The sequence below is a fragment of the Peromyscus leucopus genome, chromosome 5, assembly GCF_004664715.2.
Source record: "Peromyscus leucopus breed LL Stock chromosome 5, UCI_PerLeu_2.1, whole genome shotgun sequence".
Lineage (NCBI taxonomy): Eukaryota > Metazoa > Chordata > Mammalia > Rodentia > Cricetidae > Peromyscus > Peromyscus leucopus.
In genome coordinates, this window is record NC_051067.1 from 30,716,504 (window position 1) to 30,743,559 (window position 27,056).

At 41.4% G+C, this 27,056-nt stretch overlaps 1 protein-coding gene across 4 annotated transcripts in view; it reads left to right on the forward strand.

Moving 5' to 3' along the window:
* The window catches only part of Mylk4 (myosin light chain kinase family member 4), a 103,469-nt gene extending 89,664 nt beyond the window's left edge, over positions 1-13,805 (forward strand). For 3 of the 4 annotated variants that reach the window (XM_028882536.2, XM_037205842.1, XM_037205843.1), the window contains 3 exons: positions 4,979-5,057; positions 8,452-8,517; positions 12,029-13,805. In XM_028882536.2, the coding sequence (XP_028738369.2) occupies positions 4,979-5,057; positions 8,452-8,493 (121 nt within the window). In that variant the 3' untranslated portion in view covers positions 8,494-8,517; positions 12,029-13,805. The remainder of the gene's footprint in view (positions 1-4,978; positions 5,058-8,451; positions 8,518-12,028) is intronic. The other variant, XM_037205841.1, reaches the window with a different exon arrangement.
* The last annotated feature ends 13,251 nt before the right edge of the window (positions 13,806-27,056 follow it).

Sequence of the window (27,056 nt, forward strand, 5' to 3'; positions counted from 1 at the left end):
TTTGTAATGAGCCAGCCAAGCCCTTCTGGTCGACCTCAGGTGACCTACCCTTGATCCCTTTCATGTCTATCAACAGTTATAGGCCAGACAGTGTCATCTGTGTTTTTGGACATTATTTCTTTTAACCACAGCTCTTAATTTCCAGAGGGAGAAGTTTCTATTGTGACTACTTTATGATGAGACAGTATGTAGTTACTCTATGATAACACTGCTAGGAAGGGGCAGAAATGACACTAAATATGAGTTGATCTTCCTCCAAGCTTACACTCTAGGCTGTCATATAGCTTTATCTTTTCCTCTCATGCAAAAAATTAATTTAAATTTTAGTGGACGAACGAGTATGATATGAAAGTATAGGGACTTGAGTTTAGAGTCACAGAATGAGAAGGTCACTTTAGATGGCTTTACATATGAATTATATGACAATAGATCACATTTAAACTCTTCAGAGCCAGTAACAGCTGCTTTATTGTCCTTGTAGCATTTAAGCCCACTAGTAAACATGATTGTGAAGGAATAGGGACGAGGATGTTATGGAGAGTAGGAGAAACAACCTAGGTAATGGCTAATGGTGTTAGGTGAGGGATTCTTTCACTTAAGCACTTAACTGGCCATCTATTGCTAGGAAATATTCCAAGGCTGGCCTGGAACTCAGTTTGTACAGCAGGCTGGCTTCAAACTCATAAAGATCTGCCTGCATCTATCTTCCAGGTGCTGAGATTAAAGGCATGCACCATCGTGTCTGGCAAGATTGGTCTTCTTAGACAGAAATGATACAAACCAGTTGATAAAATAATGGGGCCAGTTCTGAGTCTCTAGAGCAGTGGTTCTCAACCCTTCTAATGCAGCAACTTTTGTTGCTCAAATTTTAAAAGGTCTTTTAATTAAAAACCCTGAGCCACATATTGGGGTAAATGCTGAAAGATCAGAGAGACAAAGGAACAAGCCACGGCCACTTGTCACCTCACCAACTCCATGAATTCTCTGACTGAAATCCTCTGAGTCTTCACCTGAAAGACTCAAGTCGAAAAAGTCTCTTGTTCTTGTCTCCTCACACCTTACATACCTTTCTCCACCCAGCCATATAATTTCCCGTCTCAACTTTACTAGTGCTGGGATTAAAGGCATGTGATTCCCAGTACTGGGATTAAAGCTGTGTGCCACCCCTGCTTGGCTCTGTTTTCTCTCCTAGCCTGAGTCAATCTCATGTACTCCAGGAAGGCTTTGAACTTACAGAGATTCAGACAGATTTCTGCCTCCCGAGTGCTAGGATTAAAGGTGTGTGCCACCACTGCCTGGCCTCTATGTTTAATCTAGTGGCTTGTTCTGTTCTCTGACCTTCAGGCAAATTTTATTAGGATATACAATATATCACCACATTTCCCCCTTTTTTGTCTAAAATAATAAAAGATTATAACTTTAAGAAAAACTATGTATAATAAGTATATACAATATATACAGTCAATCATTAAATTAACAATGTCCAGTCCATTAACATTTGACAGATTAAGAGAAAATACTCCATTATATATCCTATTTTGGTGAGTCCAAAATGTTGTACCTAATTCATGTTCTATCCTAACTTGTATTACCAACCGAATACTATCTTTTGATGTCTTTCAAACTTAATATACGTTACACCTTTTTAGTGAGTTTCTTTTCTGAGTTTGTTAACAAGGAAAACTATAATGATCTAGTCTTCAACTACCTCAGAGACCCAAGAAGGAAATAATAATACCTAAGTAATCAGGAAATGCAAGCAAGCAATTTCTAAAAAATGTGAGAAATGACAGAAACAGCTGGCTGACTGTCACTCAAGGTTCCTCTGCAACATTGAGGCATCCATCTTGAGCCTATAAGCCTAGCATATCTGATGGATTCATCTGTGAGGCAGGATTTTCTAAAGGGCCTTGCTATCTTGTCTTGGCAAGGTTTGGCAGCCTTTTTTTGTGTGTGTGTCCTGTTTGTCCATTTGGACAGCATACTGTCAGCAGTTAAGGTAAAGGGCACTTTCTTGCCCAGTGGCTAACTTTTGCCACAAAGAAAGTAAACTCTATATGGAGTTTCTTTGATGCCCATCATCTTCTCTGAAGTATATTGGTGCTGTCAGGAGTAGACATGTCTCTTAGTCATAAAAAAATCTATTTTATTAAAACATCATAAATGCCATATTCTGTAGATCTCTGAAGTGTTTGAAGATGACCTGCCTATCTAAAATATGTTTCTGTTTGACCTTAAAAACATACCTAATATGACTTACAAGTTTGATTGTAATGACTAACTACTAACTTGCATTTCTTTATTTCCTAATTAGTTGGTAATAATAACTTTAGAGGACTAGCAATTTGTATTACATTGTTAAATGAACTGTATAGGCACAATACCTTGAACAAGATTAGAAGTATATGTACAGTATTTTCTAACAAAATTAATCTCAACTTTGTATCAATATACAAAATTTGTTTATAATATACAAAAATCCAATCCAATGTAAATATTTAAAACTAGTAGTTGCTTTTTAAAAGTAGATTCAATAATATACCTTTTTATCTCATATATTCCTGTTTTTTTCTTCCCAGAGTAGATTTAATAATCTTCCTTTTTAATCTTATATCCATATTCTTTTTTTTCTTTTCAGAGTAGATTCAATAATCTATCCTTTTATCCTATCATTTCTATATCTTTTTTTCAGAGTAGGTTCAATAATCTACCTTTTATCATATCTCTATATATATCTATATCTTCTTTTTTCTTTTTTTTTAAATAAAAACCCTGAATTTAATGTTCTTTGTTTTAGCTTTTTTCCCGACTATTAACAATTAACAACTTGTAACCAACCATTCTAAACAATGACAATTATCCATAACCCATTGAAAGGCCAAAAGCCACCCACCCCACCTCTTGGCAATGTGAGCATTGTGTTCTGAAAATTACTTTCTGCTCTCTGGGGGCAAAGGCATCTTTAAGGGATCCTGAAAAGAAAAATTTTGTGTTAATTGTCAAGTCCTGGGAGAGGTAGCTATATCATTTGTTGTCCAGTTGCATAATGGGAAAGTGCAGGGCTTGTCTCAAGTCCTGGTTAGAGTAGTCTGTTAGGTTGAATCATCTCAGCTAGCCATCTTGAAATTGTCCTGAGCAGTTTGTAGTCCAAAGCTGATCTTTAGGTGGTGTTTGTCAGCTTGGTGGCATTATCATAGTCCTGATGGAATCATTGTTGTGGGGTCCTATCATCTTTTCAGAGACTTCACCCTTTAATATAGCTCCTCATGTTATAGTGACCCCAACCATAAGATTATTCTCATTGCTACTTCATAACTGTAATTTTGCTACTTTTGTTATTTGTTATTATGCAAATAATAATTTTGTTAATGAATTGTAATGTAAATAATTTTGGAGATAGAGGTTTGCCAAAGGAGTTGCGACCCACAGATTGAGAACCACTGCTTTAAAGAATGAGGTGACTTAGCTGAATAAAAGCATCAGTCTGAGAGGAGGGGCAATTTAGAGAGTTAATTTATTTGTCCTTGACTTCTAGGCACAATAACAGCCAAGGTTGTTAGTGTTCTACATTTATGGATCCTAAGCAATATAGAGGTGGAAAAATGCCAGCTTTTTTAAACTTTGGAGGATGAAGAACTCTACATTTACTGTGCACTGTGTGTGTGTTGTGTGTGTTTTTAACTCCTGGATACTCCTGTGTTATGTGGAGACAATCACTATATTTTCATGTAAGGAAAATGAGGTTGAGAGCAATGGAGTCACATGTACAGAACAGATCCAGAAACAGGTTTTCTGGACTCAGGCGTCTTGAGTCCTGCCTACTCCCACAGTCTGGGGACTCGTTAGTATTCAAGAAGTATCAGATAACATTTTGACACATGAGCACCTAATTTAGTCTTCAAATCAACACTTGGATGAAGCTCAGGCCAAATATCACTGTGATCAAATAAGTATCCGGGGCACAAAAATGAACATGAAATATTATTAAAAGTCAGTTATGAGTACAGTCTTAATAACTTAATAGATTTTAAACATTTTTCATTGGAGTGCAGAAATAATCATCTTTCAGCACGATCCTGTTGGAGTGGTCAAGGGACCCAATAGCAAAAACCTTAGGATCCTAAATAGAACCATGTGAGGTTGGTGGAGCTGAGGCATTTTTAATAACTTCTGCATGTTCAGGGTCCTTTAACAGTGATTTTTCCTCAATAACTTCATTGTAAGTGAAGACTTACACTTCAATATTTGGCATCTAATAAAGTAATCCTCCATACTGAAGCTTCATGACTGCTCGAAACTATTTGATGTTTTTCAGAAGTTGCACTCATAGTTTTTAATCTGAAAGGTTATTTTAATGTGATATTTATCAGTACACCAAGTGAGTTTATAAAGTTTAGAGTTAGGATGTAATATGACCTTTATTAATCTTCATGTTATTTTTTTGAAGATTTGTAAACCTTTTTTTAATCTCCAAAAGAATATAGTTTCTGTATAAAGTAATCTAATATATTCTATTATGATTATGATAACTCTCCCTGTTCTAAACTCTCCAATATTCCTTCATTCAAAAGTTAGAAGCCATATTCAAAAGATTTCCCATGCAAACTGCTTCTGTATTCATTGAGAACTACTGTAGCATTTTATTCTTATAATTAGGAAACATGCATTTATTTCTCAATGATCTATTAAGAGTTCAACTTAAAAAGCTCAGATGTCATATCACAGAATAATTACTTACATTTGAAAAAGTATTCAATTAATAAGAATTTGATCATTTTCTTGTTTTTTATTACCAATGTTGTTTCTGCGGTTAGAGCTGATAGTCACCTCTGAACATTTTCATACCACACAATTCCAGAAGACAGGCTTCAGTGTGAGTTAGCCACTCTACCAAAACCTGTGACGAGAGCCAGAGATAGATTGCTGATGCGGTCGTCATTTGGCGTGCTCCTCTAACCTGTTCTGAATTCCCCTTCAGCTGGAGGATAAGTGCCAGCGAAGCTCTCAAGCACCCCTGGCTGTCAGACCACAAGCTCCACTCCAGACTGAGTGCACAGGTGACCGGGCTTCCTGTTTCCGTTTGTCTGCTTCATCAAATTCTATGGTCAACTCAGCCTTGAGTGAGATTTCCCATAGTGTCTTTGCTCACAGTTTCACATCTTGTGCTAGAAATAAATTGCTTCAAGTATTTTAATTGACATTAATGTTATATTTTATATATATTTCATAGATTGTCTTTAGCATTATGAAATCATTGTATCTGTTGTAAAATGTATTGCACCACAGACTCACACACATATACAGATATATGGCCTGAGATTTATAAAAACAGTTTGGGGAAGATATGCTAATATACATTTAGGAGAATGCTCTCCCTAAAACAAAATTCATAATTCTAAATTCTCTGTTTACCTTGTATACTTTATTCTTCTCTGGGTACCAGATCTTCTAATGCTCAACTTTGGTATGAGCATATGTTCTAGCATATGTTCAAGAGATTTTTATTAGAGTACTTATTGAGGGTAATTGAGTCCACACTATTCTAATTTCTCTTAGGGTGAAATCTCTCTCTGCTCCCACCACCTTAGTTTTTGCATTCCGACTCCCTCATCTTCTTTTTGGTAGAAATTTCATGCATTCATGCATGAGTCTTCTTAACCTTACGTCAAACTCATCTCCATCTTACTTCGCTAACAACTATTCTTCCAGCAAAGAACATCCATTATATGGCAGCAATCAGCTCATGAGCATCTCCTTTTTCCTTCCTGTCTCAGTTCCCCCATCTCATATTTCATTAATCTCCAAGTTCTGTACCTTGTATGTTCTAATTGAATTAGGAATCTCTCCAGCTCTCCCCATCCCATGTTGCCCTGGCCTGGGACCTGCTCCCTGAATTGCTACAGTAGCCTCCTGACTGTTTCTCTGCCTCATTTGCTTTTTTTCTCCCAAATAACCATGGATTTTTGAGATAACACGAAAGCAGATGCATTAAGTAACTTGACTCTTAGGCTTAACTGGGATAGAGGAACATGGAGACAGTTAGCAACCCCACCTTCAGCTTCCAGCTTATATGGATGTCTCTGATGGGTGCATTGGTTGGGTAGCTGGTGCCAGCCTGGGACAGTACACACTCTCCACACTTCCATTTATTCCTGCTCTTCTCTTCATCATCCCCACTCCCTGGGGTTTGGAAAGGAACTTCTCTCTAACCAGCAAACCTTGGAATGACTCTACTCTAGGTTCTCACTTTTTCCACAGCCAGTTTTTATTGAAATTAAATCTACATCTAAATTCAGCATCAGTACTGAGTTTTATTTGTGTCTGAATATACCTTTCCTTGATAATTGGTACTGATGCCAAATAAAAATAGACTTATTACCTAGCCAGTACCTCACCCAGACTGCATAAACTGCTTATTAGGATGACCAGCCTATTTTGAGCCCACTTTCCACCAATGTATTTTTAACCAGGAGTCTAAATACACTTTGACATGTCAGGACAATATAGAAACCACAGCAAGGAATTAATGACATTATACAGGCTAAAAAGTGTTTAAAAATATTTTAAATCATGTGAGCACAACTACAAAAATCAGCTTTGTGTTATCCTACCCAACCTGTGATATCTGAAGCAAATTGATATCATAAGAAAATAATTTTTAAAATCTCCATGCATAAGTCTAGTCATTATTAAAGTGATACTTATGTGGAACTGACTCTAACTGCTTTACAAAGATTAACACATGCAACCTCATGCTGCCCTCATGAACCTGGCATTATTACTATTGCCCACTTTGCAGATGAGGACACTGAGGTGGGGGCAGGGAAGCACTGGAGTATGGGCAAAGCTTTATCACTCTCCTGATAGATGGGGAGGGGCTTGGAGCTTATTTCCAGACCCAGTCTAGTCCTATATATGTTTGGTGTTCCCGGGTGCCTAAATACGACCAGTACATTTTATTTTTCAATAAAATACAGGTTAAGCATCCCTTATTTACGATGCTTGGGACCAGAAATATTTCAGATATTGGATCTTTTCAAATTTTGGAATATTTGCATATAAATAATGAGATATCTTAAGAATGGGCTCCGATCTTAGCATGGAGTTCCCTTGTTTCATGTCCACCTTATGCATACCGTCTTCAGGAAGTAGTGTACAGTGTTTTCAGTACCCTGCATTTTGCCTGTTAGCACAGAAAGTCAGGTGTGGCCTTTTCTACTTACAGAGCCATGTTGGAACTCAAAAAGTTTTAGGTTTTGAAGCATTTCAAATTTCAGATTTTTGGATTAGGGATACTAAACTGTGTTGAGACTAAACTTTTGCAGATTTACTTTTGAAATAATCTGCATCTTATATGTTCTCTAAAATAAGAATTTACATTGTATTACAATATTAATTCTGATCCCAAACTACCATTTGACCTAACTTTTATTTTAAAGTATTTTATGTTTTCTTATTTATCTATTTTAATTGTTTTATGTTTGAAAGCTCTTAACTAGTTTTTGGTCAGTTGAAACATACCCATCTTCTCTTAAGAAGCTTGTTTTTCCTCTCTTAGAAATTAAAGCCTGGGAATTCTCTGCTTTCTGTCTTAGACTTTAAGGGACACACTGCTCTGTCTTATATCCCCAACAATACACCACACATCCTCATCAGAAACAACCCTCTCATCTATCAGAGCTCAGTAGGTACCTCCCACAAAATTCCTCAGTGCTCTGGAGCCAGAAGAAAGAAATGTGAGCAAGGATGATGTAGCTTCCTTTCTCCTGGAACAAAACTCCCTTCTCTCTTTCTTCCTGTTTTCAGGACTGCCCACTTTGTGCATGCTCTAAAATCCAAACTGTGTCATGACAATCCCCAATCAGAAAGTCTTCAGACATCTCCCACTGTTCACACCAAGACACCAGACCAGCAGCCTCAGCTATTCTAATACATCCTAAACTCTAGTCCTGTCTCGATCGCTCTTTATCACCTAGAATCCTGTTGACTAAAGCTGATGTTCAATGCCACCTCCTTTACAATGGCTGTAGGATCCCCATCTGAGACCTTGTCTGTCTTCTTAAATCTTCCCATGCCCCTTAACTACACTGACCGGAAGCAGCCATGCCCTTTAGCAGTCATAGTCCCAGTGTCGTGAGTACTGACTCTTTTGCTTTGCCACAGTGGGCTTTGAGCAAATATACATTTACAACTTAGATACAATGAGGGAGTAAGTGGGTTGACCTGGCTACGGTGGAAGGAAGGGAATCAATGACAGGATGTCACAGTACAAGGGAGGGGGAATGGGTATGTCTATCAGAAGGCTGCTGACAATTTTATCCTCTTGGATGTCTCTAGAAGATCACCACAAACCCAGTAGTAAATTATCAGTTCTTCACATGCTGTCCTATTGTAAGTCAGAACCTGATTAAACCTGTTCTAATCCTTCCCCCACTGTCTCTGTTTCCCTAGAAGAACTCTAACTCTGGTGCTCAGAACCTCATGACCAAATAACTCACGAAGAAGCTTATTGAAAAGGTTGGTCTCAAGTTTTCCCCACCTCCTGCCATGGGAACACATTTGCTTGGGGATAACTAACTGGGATTTGCATCCTAGGAAAACCAGATTCCAGTCATCATGAAAATGTACTTCTCTGGTCTTGGGACTGTTTGCTGAGTGGTGTCTGTGTATTGCTTGCATGGATGGGGTAGGAGAGAAATGGGGTGTTTCTTGTACAGACATTGAGTGACACAGGCCGTGTTTGGGCTGGTGGGTAGAAGAAAGCTCCAATCAGATTATTGTGTTTTCTTCTTTCCAGCTTTACCATGTCATGGGGAAGAAGTGCAGTTCCCTATTGTGTGCTTTGTAGGTAGTCCACTGCTCCAGTTTGCAGAGTGGTCGCACTGAGGTAACACAGACAGAGCCCTAAGACTTCTTAGCTCAATGGGCTCCAGGCTTTGCACAGAAATTGTCTCAGGTTACCCTTATAGTTGTGATACCTGGGAAATGAAAGAGCTCACCCAAGGCTGTGCAGACTTTACCTGAAAACAGTGGAGTGAGATACCCCGTTATTCTAGAAGCTAACACCCACACCCACAACACAGCAGCTGCCCCTGACCCTGGCTATGCTTCTGACTCCAAGAAACTCATGCATGGGTTCTCTGCCCCATGTTCAGTTCCTTTGGATTGTTAAGGGATAGTTTGGGGGCATGCCTTCTTTTATACCAATAATAAATTCAAGGCATGTTCTAGAGAAGGCAGAACACAAGAGAGACTTAGAAATCCCGACATTCAGCCCTTAGAAAGGGCTACCTCCCTAATCTTACAAAGTCCATGGTCGTTCTTGCAACTAAATTTTAACAACTGCACAGGGCTTACATTTTTGCAGCGGGCAACTGGTCTTTCTCCCCCCCCCCACCTCCCTTTTCATCTTGTGGTGCCTGGGACAAATCCAGAGCTTTATGTATGCTAAGCAAGCGCTCTAACCTTGAGCCATAAACTCCAGCTCTAACTGGTTTTAATCTTTCATTCTGATCTGTACTTTTTCTGGGCCCAGGGTTTCTGCTTGTCTGTCTGCCAGGATATAGTCTTTTAAGTGGCCTTGAATCTTTTAGAGAATAAGATGGAGAGGGGAATAAATCAGTATATCATAATCAAAGGCTCAAACCAGGGTTTGGAAAGCACGTAGCCTTCTTCGTCAGGGTTATTTAAAAGTCTTTCATTTATTTAGAAATCTATGAACAGTCAAGGAGAAGGTTTGGGCTTTGTGTTTACAGGACCATGCTTGTTCGTCAGAAACTGTAAGGGCACTCAAGTGAGAGGAGGTGGAGGAAGGTAGCTCTTTTAGGCCCACAGGAGCCCTGGGCCTAAGCGACAGCACTCAGCCACAGCCGGCACTGGGAGCTGTGAACATCCAGGGCTCCAGGCAAGCAGGCCAATCCCCATCTCCCTTCTCCCCCACCCCTTCCTTTAGAAGCAGCTTTGTCCCCAGCCACCACAAACCCCCAGGCTTTGCCACAAACCACCTTCCCACAGAGAGCACTGGAGTCACTCTTGAGGCCTGGTGGGAATGAGTGCTCTGGGTGACAGGAGGTTGCATTCCCAAGGCGGGCCTGTCGCCAGGGTCTGTGGGGCAAGAATGAAGAGGAAATGGCAGTGGGAGGAGGTAAAGTCCTTCCATGCCAAAGCTGTCACTTTGAACCCAGTGTGATGGAAGACAGTGCAGCCCATGTAGGGGCAGAAACGGAAGCATGGAGCTGGTCACACCATACCCATATCGCTGGGTAGGCTCAGCTGGAATTGCTGAGCTCAGACAGGTTTGCTTCCTGATGGTCTGGCGCTGCTTGCCTCTCTTCCCTGGGTTCCTCTAGCCCCTTTGGCCTTCGAGGCTCCTTGCAGGCCAGCAGGAATGATTTCAGATCTACACGATCTTCCTGCTTCATTATTTGCTTTCCTTCTTTTAGTCTCAATTGTAGGGGTAGAATCCAGGCTTATGCTTAATGTGCATGGGGTCTCCTGCTTGCCTGGAGCCCTGGCTGTTCACAGCTCCCAGTGCTGGCTGTGACTGAGTGCTGTCGCTTAGGCCCAGGGCTCCTGTGGGCCTAAAAGAGCTACGCTACCTTCCTCCACCTCCTCTCACTTGAGTGCCCTTACAGTTTTTGACGAACAAGCATGGTCCTGTAAACACAAAGCCCAAACCTTCTCCTTGACTGTTCATAGATTTCTAAATAAATGAAAGACTTTTAAATAACCCTGATGAAGAAGGCATGTGCCACTATTTTTAAATTAAAAACTAAATGTAAGTATTAACTCAGGATGGCAAACTCCAGACCAGCCTGGCCTACAGAATGAGTTCAAAGTCAGACCAGACAACTTACTAAAGCCTGTCTCAAATTTTAAAATATAAAAGAGAGCCGAGGCTACAACTCCCTGGCAGAGTGCTCACTCAGTATGTGCAGAGCCCTAGGGTGACAGGAGACACCAATTCTCTTTGTCACACACACACAAAAAGGTGTGTGTGTTTGTGTGAATGTAGGCAACTATCAACACTGAGCAAACCCACTTGAGAAGATGAATGAGGCTTTGGGAAGATCTTATACGTGAAACTAAGTTTGAGATGAATATTTTAAAAAAAAGATTATTCTTGTGGAAAAGAAAGAGATGTAGGTTCTATGAATAAGGCACAATTCACAATGTAAATTGAGAAATATAAGTCTCCTTCAATCTGTTAGAGGTTTCCAGATGCACCAACAAAACACTTAGAACCAGCCTGGTAGCTTTCTGTCCATTGTTTCCAACCTTAAGTCTTCTCCCATCTATGAGGCATAAAAATTGAGATGTTGCTTAGAAAGGAGTCTGGGCCGTAACAATGTACAAATCTCAATCAGAAATGAGAATATGATCAGCTCTTATCTTCATGCAGCTCTTATCTTTGGATCCATTCAGCTGTAGACAGAAAATATTTAGAGGAAAAAAATTGTAGGGAAAAAATGGGGAACTCGTCATTGTTTCCTAAACAATGGGGCATAATTATTCACAAAGCCTTATACTGCTGGCATTATTAGTCACCCAGACATGATTTTAGACACGTGAAAAGCGGTATGTGGGTTTAACACAAATTTTGTGTTACCTTATATAAGGGATTTTGGCTTCTGTGGATCCTGGCATCTGTGGGAGGGTCAGTGGAACCACCCCCCACAGATACTGGGGGACTGAATCCCCTGCCTAGCCCAAATTCTCACTTTGACGCTGAAATCAGGTTGACTGTGGACTGATGACAACGGCCTAGGAGAGGCCGAGCTTCAGATGAAACAAAGAGGGCCTTGTCCTTCAGTATTGCGAATAATGTTAAAATACTCAAAGGGACTTAAAAAAAACCAACCAGCCCTGGTGAGCGGTGGAATCTGTCAAACGTTTTCCTTCTGTCTCATACACATACACACATACATTATGAAAAATCATCTGTGGTTTTCCTAAGGGGCACCACCGACTAATTACAATTTTAAAGTCCTGCTGAATTAACAAGATTGGTATTTTGTTTGCTTTGCAGGAAAACTGCTGCGGTTGCTGCTGCTTTGAGAAGGCTTCTGGAAAAATCAGCAGTTCTGGTGCCTTGACCCCTGTGATGACTGGCAGCCATAGCACGGGCAGCCTTGAACTTGAACTTGGAGAGGCTTTTCTGTGCTCAGCGGGTGACCCAGGGCCGTTCCCTAGGGGCTCAGGCAGATGCCCACATCCCACTTAGTACACAGAGGGGAAGCTGTTTCTCTGACTTCTTGGCTTCTTGTGTTTCGATGTTTGTTTTTAGTTTTGGATGTTAGCGGGGCAGCGGGTATGCTAGGCTATTTCTCAGACTACCAGGGCAGTGCTTGAGATCTAAAACTCTGGAGGATGTATTTGGAGAGAGAAAATGCCTTCCAGTCGTTGCCCTGTGCTCCTCAAGGGGGCAATTACATCACCAGGAAAATTCTAAGGTTTGGACACTTTGATTTGCATTTCTATGTGGTCTGAAATGGGATGAATTCAACAGATAATTAGTTTGCTGGAATGTAAGGCCTCTATGGCAAGAGACTTCACACATGGCACCTTCCATGTATTCTTAACTCTCTCCCAAGTGCAGCAGTTTCTACCCAGTGCCTGATTCCATGTTCAGATTCATACCACACCTTTCCACAGAGTGCACTTTGCTCTGGTCTAACGGGCAAGTTCATCCCTATTAAACATGGTGGTTTGGGGAGGTGATGCAAGGATATCTCTTTGTGGTTAGTCCTTAAAATGACAACATTCAAAAGACAAGAGCTTCCTTCACGGCCTAGGTGTCACTAGTAGGAGATAGATCTGTGTGCATCCTGGGGAAGGGCAAGGCTCGGTGTCTAGTGCTGGTGACTAGAAAGTGGTTCTCCAGCTTCTGGGTAAACTGAAGTATTTAGAAGACCAATAATCATAGTTATTCAAATTCACAACTTTGCAAATTCTCACAGACATCAACAGTTGTAAGATGATAAGGCAAAACTGATTTCTGGTTGAAAACTTTTTTTTTTTTGAGACAGGGTCTCCTTATGTAGCCTTGGCTGGCCTGCACCCTGCTATGTAAACTAGGATGGCTTCAAACTCATAGATGTCCACTTGTATCTACTCCAGAGTTGTGGGATTAAAGGTACATACCATCATGCCTGGCATTGGATGCAAACTTCTTATTTCCTAGCTCATGGGCCATTCACTGTCAGATATTTCATAAGGAACATGAGCACGAGTGTAGGTGACATTTAGGGTATAGAAAGTTTTGGGGCTATAGACAGCAAAATGGGCAGTATTTCCGTATGAAGACAAAACTTTGCAAAGCTCCCTGAAATCCCACTGCACACTCAACCTCTCCTTTCCAAAGTGCTGTTGTGTTTAGCTCAGCAAAAATGATGCCCCCATTTTTAGCCATAATTTGATGTCACCATTGCAATGGGTAAGAATAACCTAGTGATCCTGTCATTGAGGGCCAACTTAAGGTACATGGCTGATCACCAAACCCTCACAGCCAATACATTTGTCTACCAATAAATAATGCCTCCTTATAGTATTTGCATTCCCAACTCTGAAGTAAATGAGAAATAGGTGCCGTTCAGTGAAGGCCAGTACTATTTGTTGTTGTGCTAGTTGTAAAAATCTGCTCCTCTCAGCCAGTGTTCTTATGCTGTGACATGTCTTCCTTCGGCCCATGCATTCACCCAAGGTTGGTTTCTCATATCTCTATTAAGCTTAAACTTCCTTCCTTCCTTCCTTCCTTCCTTCCTTCCTTCCTTCCTTCCTTCCTTCCTTCCTTCCTTCCTTTCCTTCCTTCCTTCTTTCCTTCCTTCCTCCTTCCCTCCCTCCCTCCCTCCCTCCCTCCCTCCCTTTCTTCTGCTTCTTCTCTTCTTTTTAAAAAGAAAACACACACACACACACACACACACACACACACACACGGACAGGTTGGGGGAGCTCTGACATCAATGTTCTATTACTGTGCTGTCTTTAGCTGATGCTGTCTGTCCACTGAGTGTGGAAAAACTACAAGCCAGTGCACTCATTAATCCTCCTTGACCACAGCAGGCTGGCATTCACTCAAATGCTAAATGGGACACAAGGGTCTGGTTGGAAAGCCTGAATGGAAGGGCATTTTCAGTTCTAGGCATGGGACTCTCCTCCAGCCTGGGGCAGAGATCTTCTGCAAGACATCAGCTTTTGTGCTAACTCATCTTGGCAAATACTTGGACCTGCCACATGTGAAAAGGACAGCTTAGGTCACATACAGGCATGATTTTTCTGGCCACCTGAATCTACATAATGACCCCACAATTAACGGGTATGATTTCTTTAGCTTTTGTTTTTCAGGTTTAGAAAGGAGACTGCCGAGAGGGGCTTTTTGGATGTGCAGTTAAGCTTGGCCATTTGGATAGGAAGGTGGGTAGCCCCACGACAACAGCAGCATTTTATAGCCAAGTTCAGTCACCAAGTTGATGATTACAGACTGAGTTAGAGTGGTGCAGGAGATGGTGAGTCTGGCTTTGCCTGTCCCCTTGATCCACACCCACACGAGGCTGCTCCAGTAAGAGCCTATAACTGGTTAGATGTCAGCTGTGGTGGGAAAAGGCTTTGCAAAGCTTGGGACTCAAACCAGATGTCAGTGTGGACTCAGAAGTAGAGTCTGGCTCTTCATCAACTTTTCCAAGAGGCTATCAGGATTTTGAGGGGCTGTCTCCCATCCTCTTCATGAACAGGAGGGCTTCGCTCACCTCCCTCCCTCTGATGCTTGGAGAAGCTGTTTTCTTGAGCACATGGGGTCACAAGGCAGCAGCGGGCATTTCCTGCTGTTCAGAGAGAGACAGCCTACAAATAACTTTGAAGTGAGTCCATATTCGGAATTTGGAAGACATCAACACTTACCCAAAATCAGCTGATATTTAAGAACAAGTAGGAAAGGGCTTGTGCCTCCATTTGCTCCATAAAAAACTTTGGAAGAAATTCTTCTCTGAGATAGCTTAGGGCAAAGCTTTGCAGGTTAAATTAGGTAACACATATGCATCGAGACCCATTAGTTTATTTGTGGTGGCTTTTTGTCCAAGTGATATTAATTTATTTTGTTTCTTTAAGAATGTAAATAGGCATGTGTACTTTGATGTTTTGAAGAACATGTGAGTGATTATGAAAATTAACATTGTCAATTTTCTTCTTGCTTTGGAATCGAAATATGGATTTTATATTAAGGAAATGAAAACTATGCTCTTAATTCATTCCTTCTCCTCCCCCTGTACCCTACTGCTCCCCATTATTCCCTCACCAGGGCAATGGGGTACCAATGTGCATACATGTGCTTGTTTAGTTTGGGCTGGGGGCCAGCTCATTTGGAAAATTTATTTATAAAAGTAGAAGCAAGAGGGGGAGGCAGGCAGGAGCCTGTGGGCTGCAGTGATTAGGCTAGGCTCTGCCATCCCTGTGGGCCTCACTGGCTGAAGCTCACTGTTCAGTGTCTCCAGAGCTCAGATACTGTGTTTGCTTTTTATTTTTTTCTTCACTTATTTCTCCTTTTCTTTAGTTAGGATTAAGTCGGTCTTCTTCATTATGATATTTGTCTAAGAGCCAGCCAGCCTGTCTGCCTACCTTTTCCCTCCCTCCCTCCCTCCCTCCCTCCCTCCCTCCCTCCCTCCCTCCCTCCCTCTCTCATGCTAGAAATGAACCCCAGGGCCTTTCACATGCTAGGCACATGCTGTACCACTGAACTGCACATTAACTCCTCCGTGACCTTTTGAGATGAAAATTTATTTTCCAAATGACCAAGTGTCTCCAGTGCCACAGGAAAGTAGATAAGTGACACATTCAGTGCTGGCTTCTAGATGCAGATCATGTCTGTGCAGCTTGAAGTCTGCAGTTTCTCAAATTAGAAGTCCTCCGCATGTCTTCTTGCTCCATTTTTGGTGAGGTGTGTTTTTATAAGTGATTTTTTAAAATGTGGATAGTCTCTCTTTCCATGAAGACATATAAAGCAATGTGACTACCCGTTCAAAACAACAGCAGACACCTAACCCTGAGTGGAGAAGCTGGACATGAGTGCATGTGGCTGTCACCCTTGCTGACAAAGTCCGTGTGTCCTGAAGAGGTTCATTCACGCAGATCAGAACTGAAGTGAATGGTGTGGTAACTTCACATGTCATGTATACTTTTTATTTCTAAGTGTAGTAGGAACATTTGGTTGTATTTCTTTGCCTTAAGAAGGTGTACTGTAAGTCATATATATGTATTATATTAAAGAACAAAATGGATCTTATTTATCTTTGTTAATGATCTAAATTATTCAATAAAGGAGCTTTGGCAAATGCAACACAAATCCTGTCCTTTTTGATGGTCTGATGATACATAGCATTAAGATCTCTAAGGTACCCTAAAGGAGCTTCATATTTATAGGGGTTCCAGAACCATCTATGTGACTAGCAGATACTCACAGGAGGAAAGTAGCTGTCCCACTTGGTCATGATTGTTCCAACGTTCAGCTCTTTTTCCTATTGCTCCAAAAATATTAACCAACATTATATATTACGTGTGTGTGTGTGTGTGTGTGGGTGTGTGTGTGGTCTAGGGCCAGAAAGAGTGGAGTAGAGCTGTCCAATCTCTTTAACACAGCTTCATAACCCCTCATCATCTGCTAGTGAGAACTCCCGCACCATAGTACCTCAGTGCCAAGTGGCTGCTCTGCCATAGGCTACAATATTGTCTCTTGGGGTTGAGTGTCTGCTCTGGAGACATAACTGTTCAGCTCCCAAATCTGTGTGCACAGCTGGAGCTATACCGGAACTGGTTGAGGCCTGCAGCGATGTGCTCTTGGGCTGTCCCTACCCATGCTGACATGTGTTTTCTAGTTCCTCTGTTGGAGGTGGGAAGAGGAAGCTTGCTTTTCACCACAGTAATTGCACTCCCTTCAGGAATCCAGTCTCTCCGGCCTGAACCTTTAGGTGAGGCACCGGACTTGTTCCCCACCGGAAGGAAGCCACATTCACTCACCACATCAGTGTTTATGGACCTACTCTTCCTCAGAATTAATTTCCCAGTGTGCAGTCTCAAGGACCTACCACTTGGGGCTGAGGGCCAGTCAACCCCTGTTCTCTTTTGTCCCTCTCCCAGGATGAACTGGAGAAGACAGGTTTGTCTCTCTCAACATGCTACAGAAGGAGACTATCAGACCCTTCCTGCTTCCCTTTCCACTCCCTACCAGGAAAGTGGGGCACCATTCTGCCCTCATGACCCTCGTTCTGAGAAGATGGTATCCTCCTGCCAGTAACATCTTTCCACACCTCCTAATGTAGGTGTCCTCCTTATTTTCAGCTTTCTGTGAACATCGCTCAGTGTAAATACAGTCTCCTACAAGAGTTATCTTTGTATTTAGCTGGCTCATGGGTCCCTCATTGATCACTGTTATTTCTGGAAACATCCAAAATATTCTTATACAGGTGGATTTAGGTACCAACATGTCAGGGAGACTGGCCTCCTGTGCTAGAACAGCACAGTAAATCACCTTTGCAGCTGCACTGGTCCTTCTCAACACAGCTGCCTAGACCATGGTGCTGCCACTAAGCATCCCTCCAGCAGAGACAAGTCGTCATTGCAAACTTCTCTGATGCAACTAAAAGCTCCCAGCAGTCAGAAGCCAGTGAAGGTGATAAACAGATCCTCCCCCTCACCCCCACAACCTGTCTTCTAGGTAGGATCCGATACAAGGATAACAAGGTTTGGGCTGAATGAGGAGACACATGCACATGGTGACTAGCAAGTACACGTATGGACAGACAAATTGATATGTTAGTCTGGAAAGGCCCACACGTTTTAGCCTCTTAGGGTCTTTAGAGGTGCCCTGTATGGAGGGTTCAGCCAACACCAATATGACAATATCTGCCTCTAGTGAAGTTACAGTCATGATTGAAGCGTTCATTCAACTGGATCAGGTGACAGAATCCTTAATGAATGGGCAAACTAAGGTGCAATGGAATTAGAAAGTCTGAGAACCACCCTTAAGAGCATAGGCTTCTGGGCTTTTGAATTCTTTGTTACTTAGCATTAGATTGCCCAGGAGGAGCATGGCACACGCCTGTGGTCCCAGCTGCTTAAGAGGCTGAGGCTAGATGATCAATCATATGAACCTAGGAGTTGACGAGTAAGATTATGAATTATATTCCTACTATATTATAGTCTCATTCCTCATGTAAAGGTGGAAATATATGTGCTGCATTTCTGGCCAGTCCACATATTAGATGCTACTCACTTCACCAATTAAAAATAATTGCAATATCCATTATGCTAATTAAAAAGCTTCTGTTATTGAACAAATAAATATAGGGAAAGAAGACAGGAATTCTAATTTTCAACTCTCCCTCCTAGCTTCTGGGTTACAGTCTTGATTAAGTCAATATTTTCTGGATCTTACTTCACTTCTGTATGAGCATTTTGTAAGACATCACAGAAAAATTCACTCTACTTGGCTACAAAATCTCACATAATCCTTCCTGGAAAAATCCTTTTTTAGCTTCTTCCCTTAGTTTCCTATTGAGTAGGCTGAGGGACACACAAGTCCCTAGGAGTGGACTCCTCCTCCCTGTGCTCCCCTGAAGGCATTCTCTGCTCCAAAATGCTGGTGACGTGAAGCCCGCCTTCCCCCCCCCCCCCCCAGCACAGTACATCATCCCAGAACCCTTGCTGGGGACTGGATTGTTGAACAAGAGCATTTGTCCTCCTCAAGTCCAACAAGGAATGCTCCAGAGTAGACATGAAGCGGCAAAGAAGACTGCTCCCAAGGACGCTGAGGCTATCCCACATTCCCAGCAGAACAGCCTTGCTGTGCCTCACTTAGGATTTAAAGGAAATCCTACAATGTCTGTGACGAGTTGAAATAGCAATGGCGAAGTTCCCTCTGAAAGTCACCATCTGCCTCCCTCTGCCGCATGCACACATCTCACCTATTCACCCCAATTTTATCATTGGGGAGCACTAGCTGGAGCATCCTGGAGAGATTTCAGGTTTCATTTCCTGTCTCCTGGGCTTCTCTCTTTTTCTCCTTGAGTTCTCCACATTGAGGATTGTTTTATTTTACTTTTTCACAGTGTTGGGGATCCGCTGATTTATTTATTTATTTTTAAAGTCTAAAGATTAGAAATTGTGCATGTATTAGTGTCATTTTAAGATCTTCGTGTATCCATGTGATAGCTTTCCCACATCATCTGGGGCATTTCCCTCACTCTTTCAACCTAAAGCTATATTAAAGCCACAGCTTTCTAGGCCTCTGATGGGCCACGCTATGGCAACTTTCATGGTTGGCCTTCATGGGTGGAATGTTTTAGACATAATGTAGATTCATCTGCCTTTAGAACACATAAGCACTGAAGGATTAGGTCATGGTGGTGGTGTTATTCTTTATTACAGCCTTGGATAGAAAAGTCATGACTGGGGCTGGAGGATTTATTTCTCAATTCAGTGAAGAGCTGACAAACTGATACCAACCATGGCAGAAGCCTCAGTCCCCTACCATGGAGACTTTCCCACAGGGCTGATCCTGTGATGGCAGGCCTCTCAGAGTGATAATCAGAATTTCCACAATGCCCTTTAGTGTGGAAGGAAATGGAATAGGAAATGAAAGCCATGATGAGCATTTTGAAGGCGGTCATCATTCCACCCTCCAGATCCCCAATGAGACACAATCCTACCACTCAAAACATTCTCCCACTTCAGTACCTCTCAAAGTCAAGTTCCTCAAGGCATCAGCTCAAAGTCAAAAATATCATCTTCCAAGTCTAGTCTCACTGATGATGCATTTTCTCGAGGAAAGTTCTTCAAAGTACAGTCTGTCCAAGTTCCGACGAGAGAACTAAAGAGGAGAGTTATTCTTCCCCTCCACAGACACCTGATAGACAGTGATGGACAGGTCAAGACAGAGAGAGGAGGAAAGGAATCATCTGAGTCACTGGTCCAGAGCAGCTGTGTAGTTGAACATATATAATGGGAGGCTCTTGTTTTGGATTCAAGTTTACTCAGTCCTGGGCCTGAGTTCCATAGACCTCGGCTCCACCTTCCGGGCTTTGGTTCCATTCTGCAAGTCATTCTCATCCACTCTCAGGATGGTGAGTGTGCGTGTGCAATCATGCATGTCTCTCAGCCTAGCTCTGTTCTGCGCAAGTTTGAGAGTGCGGAGGCCATGTTGCTCTTGAGTTCTATCTGCTACTTCAGTCTAAGCAGATGATATGTTCTTCCTAAAAACTCTATAATTTCCTATGAATGTTGAGACCGACTCCATTAGACAAAGTCTGTACCTGCAAATCCTTCCAGATAAGCTCCTCTCTAGTTTGATTTTTTGGTAAGCCTCTGGAAGCTCTACTGTTTGATAGAGCATAGTCCTTGGCATTTCTTAGGAAGGTCTTGGGAAAAACTTTTAAGTTCCTGCTTGGGTCATCTTTTTTTACCAGTGTGCCTGGATTTGATATTTGCTGAAAAGCCCTTTCTTTGTATTCCTTCTTTCCCTCCCTCCCTCCCTCCCTCCCTCCCTCCCTCCCTCCCTCCCTCCCTTCCTCCCTCCCTCCCTCTTCTCTCCCTCCCTCCCTCCCTCTTCTCTCCCTCCCTCCCTTTCTCCCCCCTCCCTCCTTCCCTCTCTCCTTTTTAAGGAAGACAAAGTTTGTTTCAGCTCACAGTTCAAGGGTACATCCATCATGGTAGGGTTTGGTACTGTAGCATGCAGTTTTCACGGCTGGGTAATGCCACTGATGGTTTTTCTACCCCAGTGGCCTGCCTGCAGAGCACCCTGGCACTATGAAATCTAACCAGCCTGAAGAAAATTCTCAGGTCAGTTCCAGCTAGAGTTTTCTATGTTCCTCTACCAAAGTGTGTTGTGTTGTGGTGATATATTGTATACCCTAATAAAATTTGCCTGAAGATCAGAGAACAGAACAAGCCACCAGATTAAACATAGAGGTCAGGCAGTGGTGGCACACATCTTTAATCCTAGCACTCAGGAGGCAGAGATCCTGCTGGATCTCTGTGAGTTCCGGGCCACAATGGGCTACATGAGATTGATCCAGTCTAGAAGAGAAACAGAGCCAGGCAGTGGTGGCACACACCTTTAATCCCAGTACTTGGGAAGCACACACATCTTTAATGGTTGGACAGAGAAAGGTATATAAGGCATGAGAAGACAGGAACTAAGGCCTTTTCAGGCTGAGGAGTCTTAGAGGTAAGACATGGCAGTGGCTTGTTCCTTTGTCTCTCTGATCTTTAGGCAAATTTTATTAGGGTACACAATATATCACCACATTATGTCTTCAGCAATATGGTCTTACTGTCTAGCTCTTGTGGGCATCGGCAATAACTTTTGTTTTTGGGGGCCTCTGAGATCTTTCTGATGAATGTGGAAGGCACTCCACACCTGGCAGTGAGATTTTCATTTAATAAACCAAGTTTTCTAGGGGAAGAACCATTTATCCACTCAGGATAACTCTTCAATCTCCTTTTTAGAAAAATTATATTTTAAAGTCAGCTTATAAAATAGTAGGTTTTCACACATCTTAGGTTCGTTTGACCTGTTTCTAATCCCTCCTTTCCCATGTCCCACTACCTCCCCGGCAGCTTAAACCTCCAGCTGTGTCCCAAAGTCTGCTCCCTCTCCTTTCATAGCACATGTGTTCTACTATTCTCTCATCTCTTCAAACATCTTCCCTTCTCCTCCTCACAGGCCATTTCTAACTCTCTGAGCTCTACCTATACTCCAAACTAAACACACAATTTACCTCACTCCAAACTAAACACATATTTTTTCTTCTTTTTTTCTTTCTTTCTTTCTTTCTTTCTTTCTTTCTTTCTTTCTTTCTTTCTTTTTTGAGACAAGGTTTCTCTGTGCAACCTCAAACTCACCGAGATCTGCCTACCTCTGCCTCCTGAGTGCTAAGATTAAGGGCGTGTGCCACAATTCTAAAATTCAAAACTAGGATCCACATATGAGAGAACATGGGATATTTGTTTTCCTGGATCTAGATTACCTCAGCATAATATTTTTTAATTCCATGCATTTCCCCACAAATTTCACTTTATACCTGCTTTTTTCCAAGGTCCATTTGCTTAGAATACCCTTTTCCATCCTTTCTTCCTGATAGTATCTGTCTTCTGTGACATGATATGTTTCTTGCAGACTACAAGTAAGTGGCTCATTCTTTTTGATCCAATCTTCTGGTCGGCATCTTTTGATTTGCTAATTGAGCCATTACTACTCAGGGTTATTTTTAAAATGTATATATTGCTTTTTGCTGTTTTATTGACTTTGTAGTCTTTTTTTTCTGTTCTTCTCTTGCTTAGTATTATTCTAGCATGGTTTATTCTTTTCTGTGGCCTTATGGTTGGATTTAGTTTTCTCTTTAGTCAGAAAAGTGCCTATAAGTATCTTCTGCAGAGATGGCTTAGTGCTCATAAATTCCTTTAGTCTATTTTTGCCATTGAAAGTTTTTCTTTTAATTTTCCCTTCAATTATGACAGATAGTTTTGCTGGGTATAATACTCTGGGCTGACAGCTGTTATCTTTCAGAACTTGATATATGCCTTTCCAGGCTTTTAATGTCTCAGTTGAATTATCTAATTGTGACAGCCGTGTCTTTATTATGGCATGCTGTTTCTCTCTTGCTGCTTTTAAAGGACTCACTCTGTTTTATGTATTTACTGTTTTAATTATAACATGATAAGAGAGTTTTTTTTTTCTGTGTTTTGTTTTGCTTTTCTGGTTTTGACTATTTAGTGTTCTAAATGCCTCCTCCTGGATTGGTATCTTGTTTCCTAACTCTGGGAAATCTTCAGTCAAGATTCTTTTGGAATGCTTCCTATGCCTTTAGAATGCGATTCTTCTCCTGTCCACATAATGAGCAAAACTGGTCTTGTCAGGGTGTCGTGTATGGAATTCCCACTGCACCTTCTTGTTAGTTTATCTTTGTCCTTGTTGGATTGTCCCAGTTCCTCCACCTTGTCTCCAAGCTCAGATACATTGCCCTCTTCTTCAATGTCTTTTGCTTAGACGTTCTACAGCATCTATTTAATTTACTGGATTTATTTCCCATGTTTCAAACTGGTTTGTCTTTAGTATTTCCATCTCTTTGTTGAATGCCTGTTTCATATTATCTATCATCTTATTTCATTCAGCTGTTTGTGTCTTTGAATATATAATCAGTATTTTGGATTAACTAGGATTTCATCTAATTCACTCTTAGTAGGTATCATTGTTATAGGATTAATAGTTTTTGGAGGATTTTTTTTTTGTGTGTGTGTATGCATGTTTTCCTTGTATGTATTTCTTATGTTACTGCATTGGGATTTATACATCTGTGTAAATCTTTGCTTGGTTCATTTTTAAAATCATCCATGTTCTTTCAGTTGAAGTATTTGCAATGTTCAAGTGGGACTTGGATGTGATAGCATTGATTGCAGTTTAGAAAATAGTTGCCCAAATTAGAAGGCTTGGGTGCCTGGTGTAAACTGTATGTTATTCCCTGAGTAGGATATTAATTGGGATTTGACCATAGCTGCTTGATGTTACTACCATGCAATTTTCGCACTAGCCAATTGATAGCAACGACCCTTTGACTTCAGTAACCATTGCAGGGTAAACAACCAAGGGGTGTTTGGGGTATATCTTGGTTTTAGTTAATAAAATTAGGACTGGCAAGGATTAGTTATTAGATTGGCTTTGGGGAAAAAAACCAAAACATCTCAGTGTGGTTAAAGTAACTAGGAGGGGAAAGGTGACATACTATTAGGGTCCACAGATTTTAGAAACTGTTAAAGCTATGGAAGGTCGTAATTAAGATGTAAAAGGATGGGGCAGGTAAAGATGAGGGAAAGAAGAGAAGAAATAGGAATGAAAGGGGAGAAGACGAGGCGTGGCTGAAGTGTAGTAAAGTATAGTAGAGCGTGCAGAGATACAAACAGCAGTCCTAAAACCTAAATGAACAATGTTCAAAAAGGAGCAAAACCACAAGACATATTTGCAAAAGTAGAGATCAATTTGTGGAAAAGATGAGAAATAAAGAACACTAATGGAAGGAATTGCTGGCACAGCTGCGCTGAATTGGAAGACGATGTTCTTCCATCCCTCTGCTTCTAGTAGGTTCTCCGCGACCCTGGTGTTCTAGGGGTTCTGGCATGTGGGGGAGGGAGGTTACACCTTTTCTGACAGTTTGCTTGACTCCTACATGCCAGTGTTCCTAGTCCTGCGGATCTGGTGTCGATGAAAAGCCACACTCTCCTTGTTTCTACAGCTGTTCCCTGCAAGCCTGGGCTCCAGTCTCACAGCATTACCACTCGCTTCCCTGAAGAGAGATCCCTCCAGCTTAATAAATTGGTTCACAGACCGTGTCTCTTGCATAAGACCAATCATATCAGGTACTATCTTTGCTGTTCTCTTTCTCTGAGTTTCAGTGGTGAGGCTCCCTAGTCCACCATCTTACCCAGAAGTCCTCTGTGTCAGCATCTTAAATGTTAAGGAGGTCCCTTTTCCTAGGTGTTAACATCGTTTGATGCCTGAAGTTGGAATTTCTGAAAATTTTCTCTCTTTTTTGTTGTTTGTTGTAAGAAGCAAGAAGAACTCGGGAGTGTTTTCCGTGTTTCCCGGAAACCTCAGCTAGATCATGCAGTCCAGGAGCTCCCCATTATTGCAAAGACAGCCTGTTCCTGTGAACTTTCCAGGAGCGCACAACAGATCTCCTGTCTCCAAGTTCAAAGGGAATTTTCTTCACTGTCCTTAACATCCTCACAGTCTTCTCAAACATTGCTAGGATTTCATGAAACACTCTTCTAGGTTCTTCCAGCTCTAAATACTTTCCTCAGAATCTTTACAGCTTCTTCACATGGCTCTTAATACCAAGAACTCTTTGGGGTTTAACATGAAGTACTAAACTTGCACAGTACTTGACTAGTACTTGCATAGTACTCACCCTCCCTAGCACAGTACCTCACACTGTCAACACCAGGGCAGTAGGATTCTTTGTAATTCTAAAGTCGTATGCGTCTTCTCTTTCTTCAAATAATTTTTTATGAACTTTAAAAAAGAAAACAAAGCTAGTCTTGTCTACCTGATGAACACTGAAGCTTGCCGTTTCCCACTCCTGCACAGTCCTGGCGTTACCACGACATGCTCTCCGTGTTGGAGTTATCATTTGTTTTCTAACTGTATTAATTTTTTTCCCTTCTACCTATCCTCAGTACTTCAGGAGTTGAGGCCTTACTTTTGGCATATTGATTCTTTTCTCCAGTTCTAAGCAGAGATAGTACCCGAGCACATAGGTCCTTATTTGGCTGGATTTTGGTGAAGCACAGTTCAACACTACTGTAAGACGTAGCGGATAAAGTTCCAGGATTTTTTTTTTATTTTATTTTTATTTATTTATTTATTTATTTTGTTTTTCCAGATAGGGTTTCTCTGTGTAGCTTTGTGCCTTTTCCTGGAACTCACTTGGTAGCCCAGGCTGGCCTCGAACTCACAGAGATCCACCTGGCTCTGCCTCCCGAGTGCTAGGATTAAAGGCGTGCACCACCACCGCCCGACCCAGGATTATTTAAAGTCGCATTTTCTTTTGATTTAGACCCCTGCTTTGTTTCCTTTCTATGTTCCATCCGGAGGCTGATGGCAAGAGGATAAACTGTTATAAAGTTAACTTTCCCTGAGTAAGAATTAGGCTCCATGCTCATAATTTTAAATATTTTCTTTATATGTATGCTTAAATATGTCAATGTGAGAGAAAATAACCCAACAAAGTTATTCATAATTCTTGCTAATTAGTGTCTGAACTTTTCCCCTTCAATTATTTCACACACCTGTTCACTGTAAATTTCTTCATCCATTTTTATATCATATTAGAGTTGCTCAGAACTTGGATACACACCTGAAGTTTTTCTGAATTTTAATTATTTTCAAATTAATTTTACTATTCTGGATAATTTTGAAATTACCCATATGTTTAATAAAATTGTACTTTATATTTCAAAATTAATATTTTCTAAGTTTTCAAAAGATAGCATATGGTCTGCTTTTATGAATGTGTTTCAAAAACTTGTTTAAAGTTCCTTTCACTCTGAGCCTTCTGATTTGTCCCAAATCTTATCATCCAATGAATAACTCAGCAGCCAGTTTCTCGGGCAATAGCTCACAGATTTCCATAGTGAAATACATATTCATGCCAAGCCCACCTCTGCCAAGTTTACATCAACCGGGTTCCTGCTTGGGTCACTGTTTTCTTGTGGTGGTTTTCAGTTTCCTTCTGTGGTACTCTTCAGTGGTCTCTCGCTGCAGAAAGTGCTGCTTTGCAAACTTGATATCTACACCGGTCTCCGAGTATCACCTGCTGCTTGGTGGGAGCCCTTGACAACACTGAGACCTTGGTCATGCCACAGGGAGGAGCAGATTCGATAATGATCAGATTCCTCCCTCCTCAGGCTTTGCTCCTGCTGGACCAATCTGTGTGGACTTCTCAAAACAGAGAAGAGGGCACCAGGTTCATGTCGGCAGACTGAGGCTTCCACCTGCTCACAGTGAACAGTGTTTATCCTGTATGTAATCATTTGTAAAACATAATAACCAGCTATTTTCATTTGTTATTGGTAGTTATTCAGTATGATGTCACAGAGCCAACTAGGAGGATAAAAGTTAAACAGATGTATATGGTATATGAACTTCTGCACTTTAAAAATAATCACTTCATTTGACATATTCACCTGCACACAAGTACGCACATTCACAGAGTTGTAATAGACCATGGTAGAAAAATAAAATGAACACACAATGGAACTTCATTTGATCGATATAAACCTGACCTGCAGAACCAAACTCCTAAGCCAGTTCTTATCTCTCACCATTGTAACTCCCTTTTACTGTGAAGCAGATAGAATAATGACTATTGGATGCCACGGCCACATAAAGTAACCGGAGAGTTACTGAAGGCACACTCCTTTGATATATGCCTAAAGCTCACACATCTGAGTGACTGTGATCCTCCAGCGTCATCCTCTGTATCCAGGGTACTTTCTCAAGTACCTTGAAATGACTC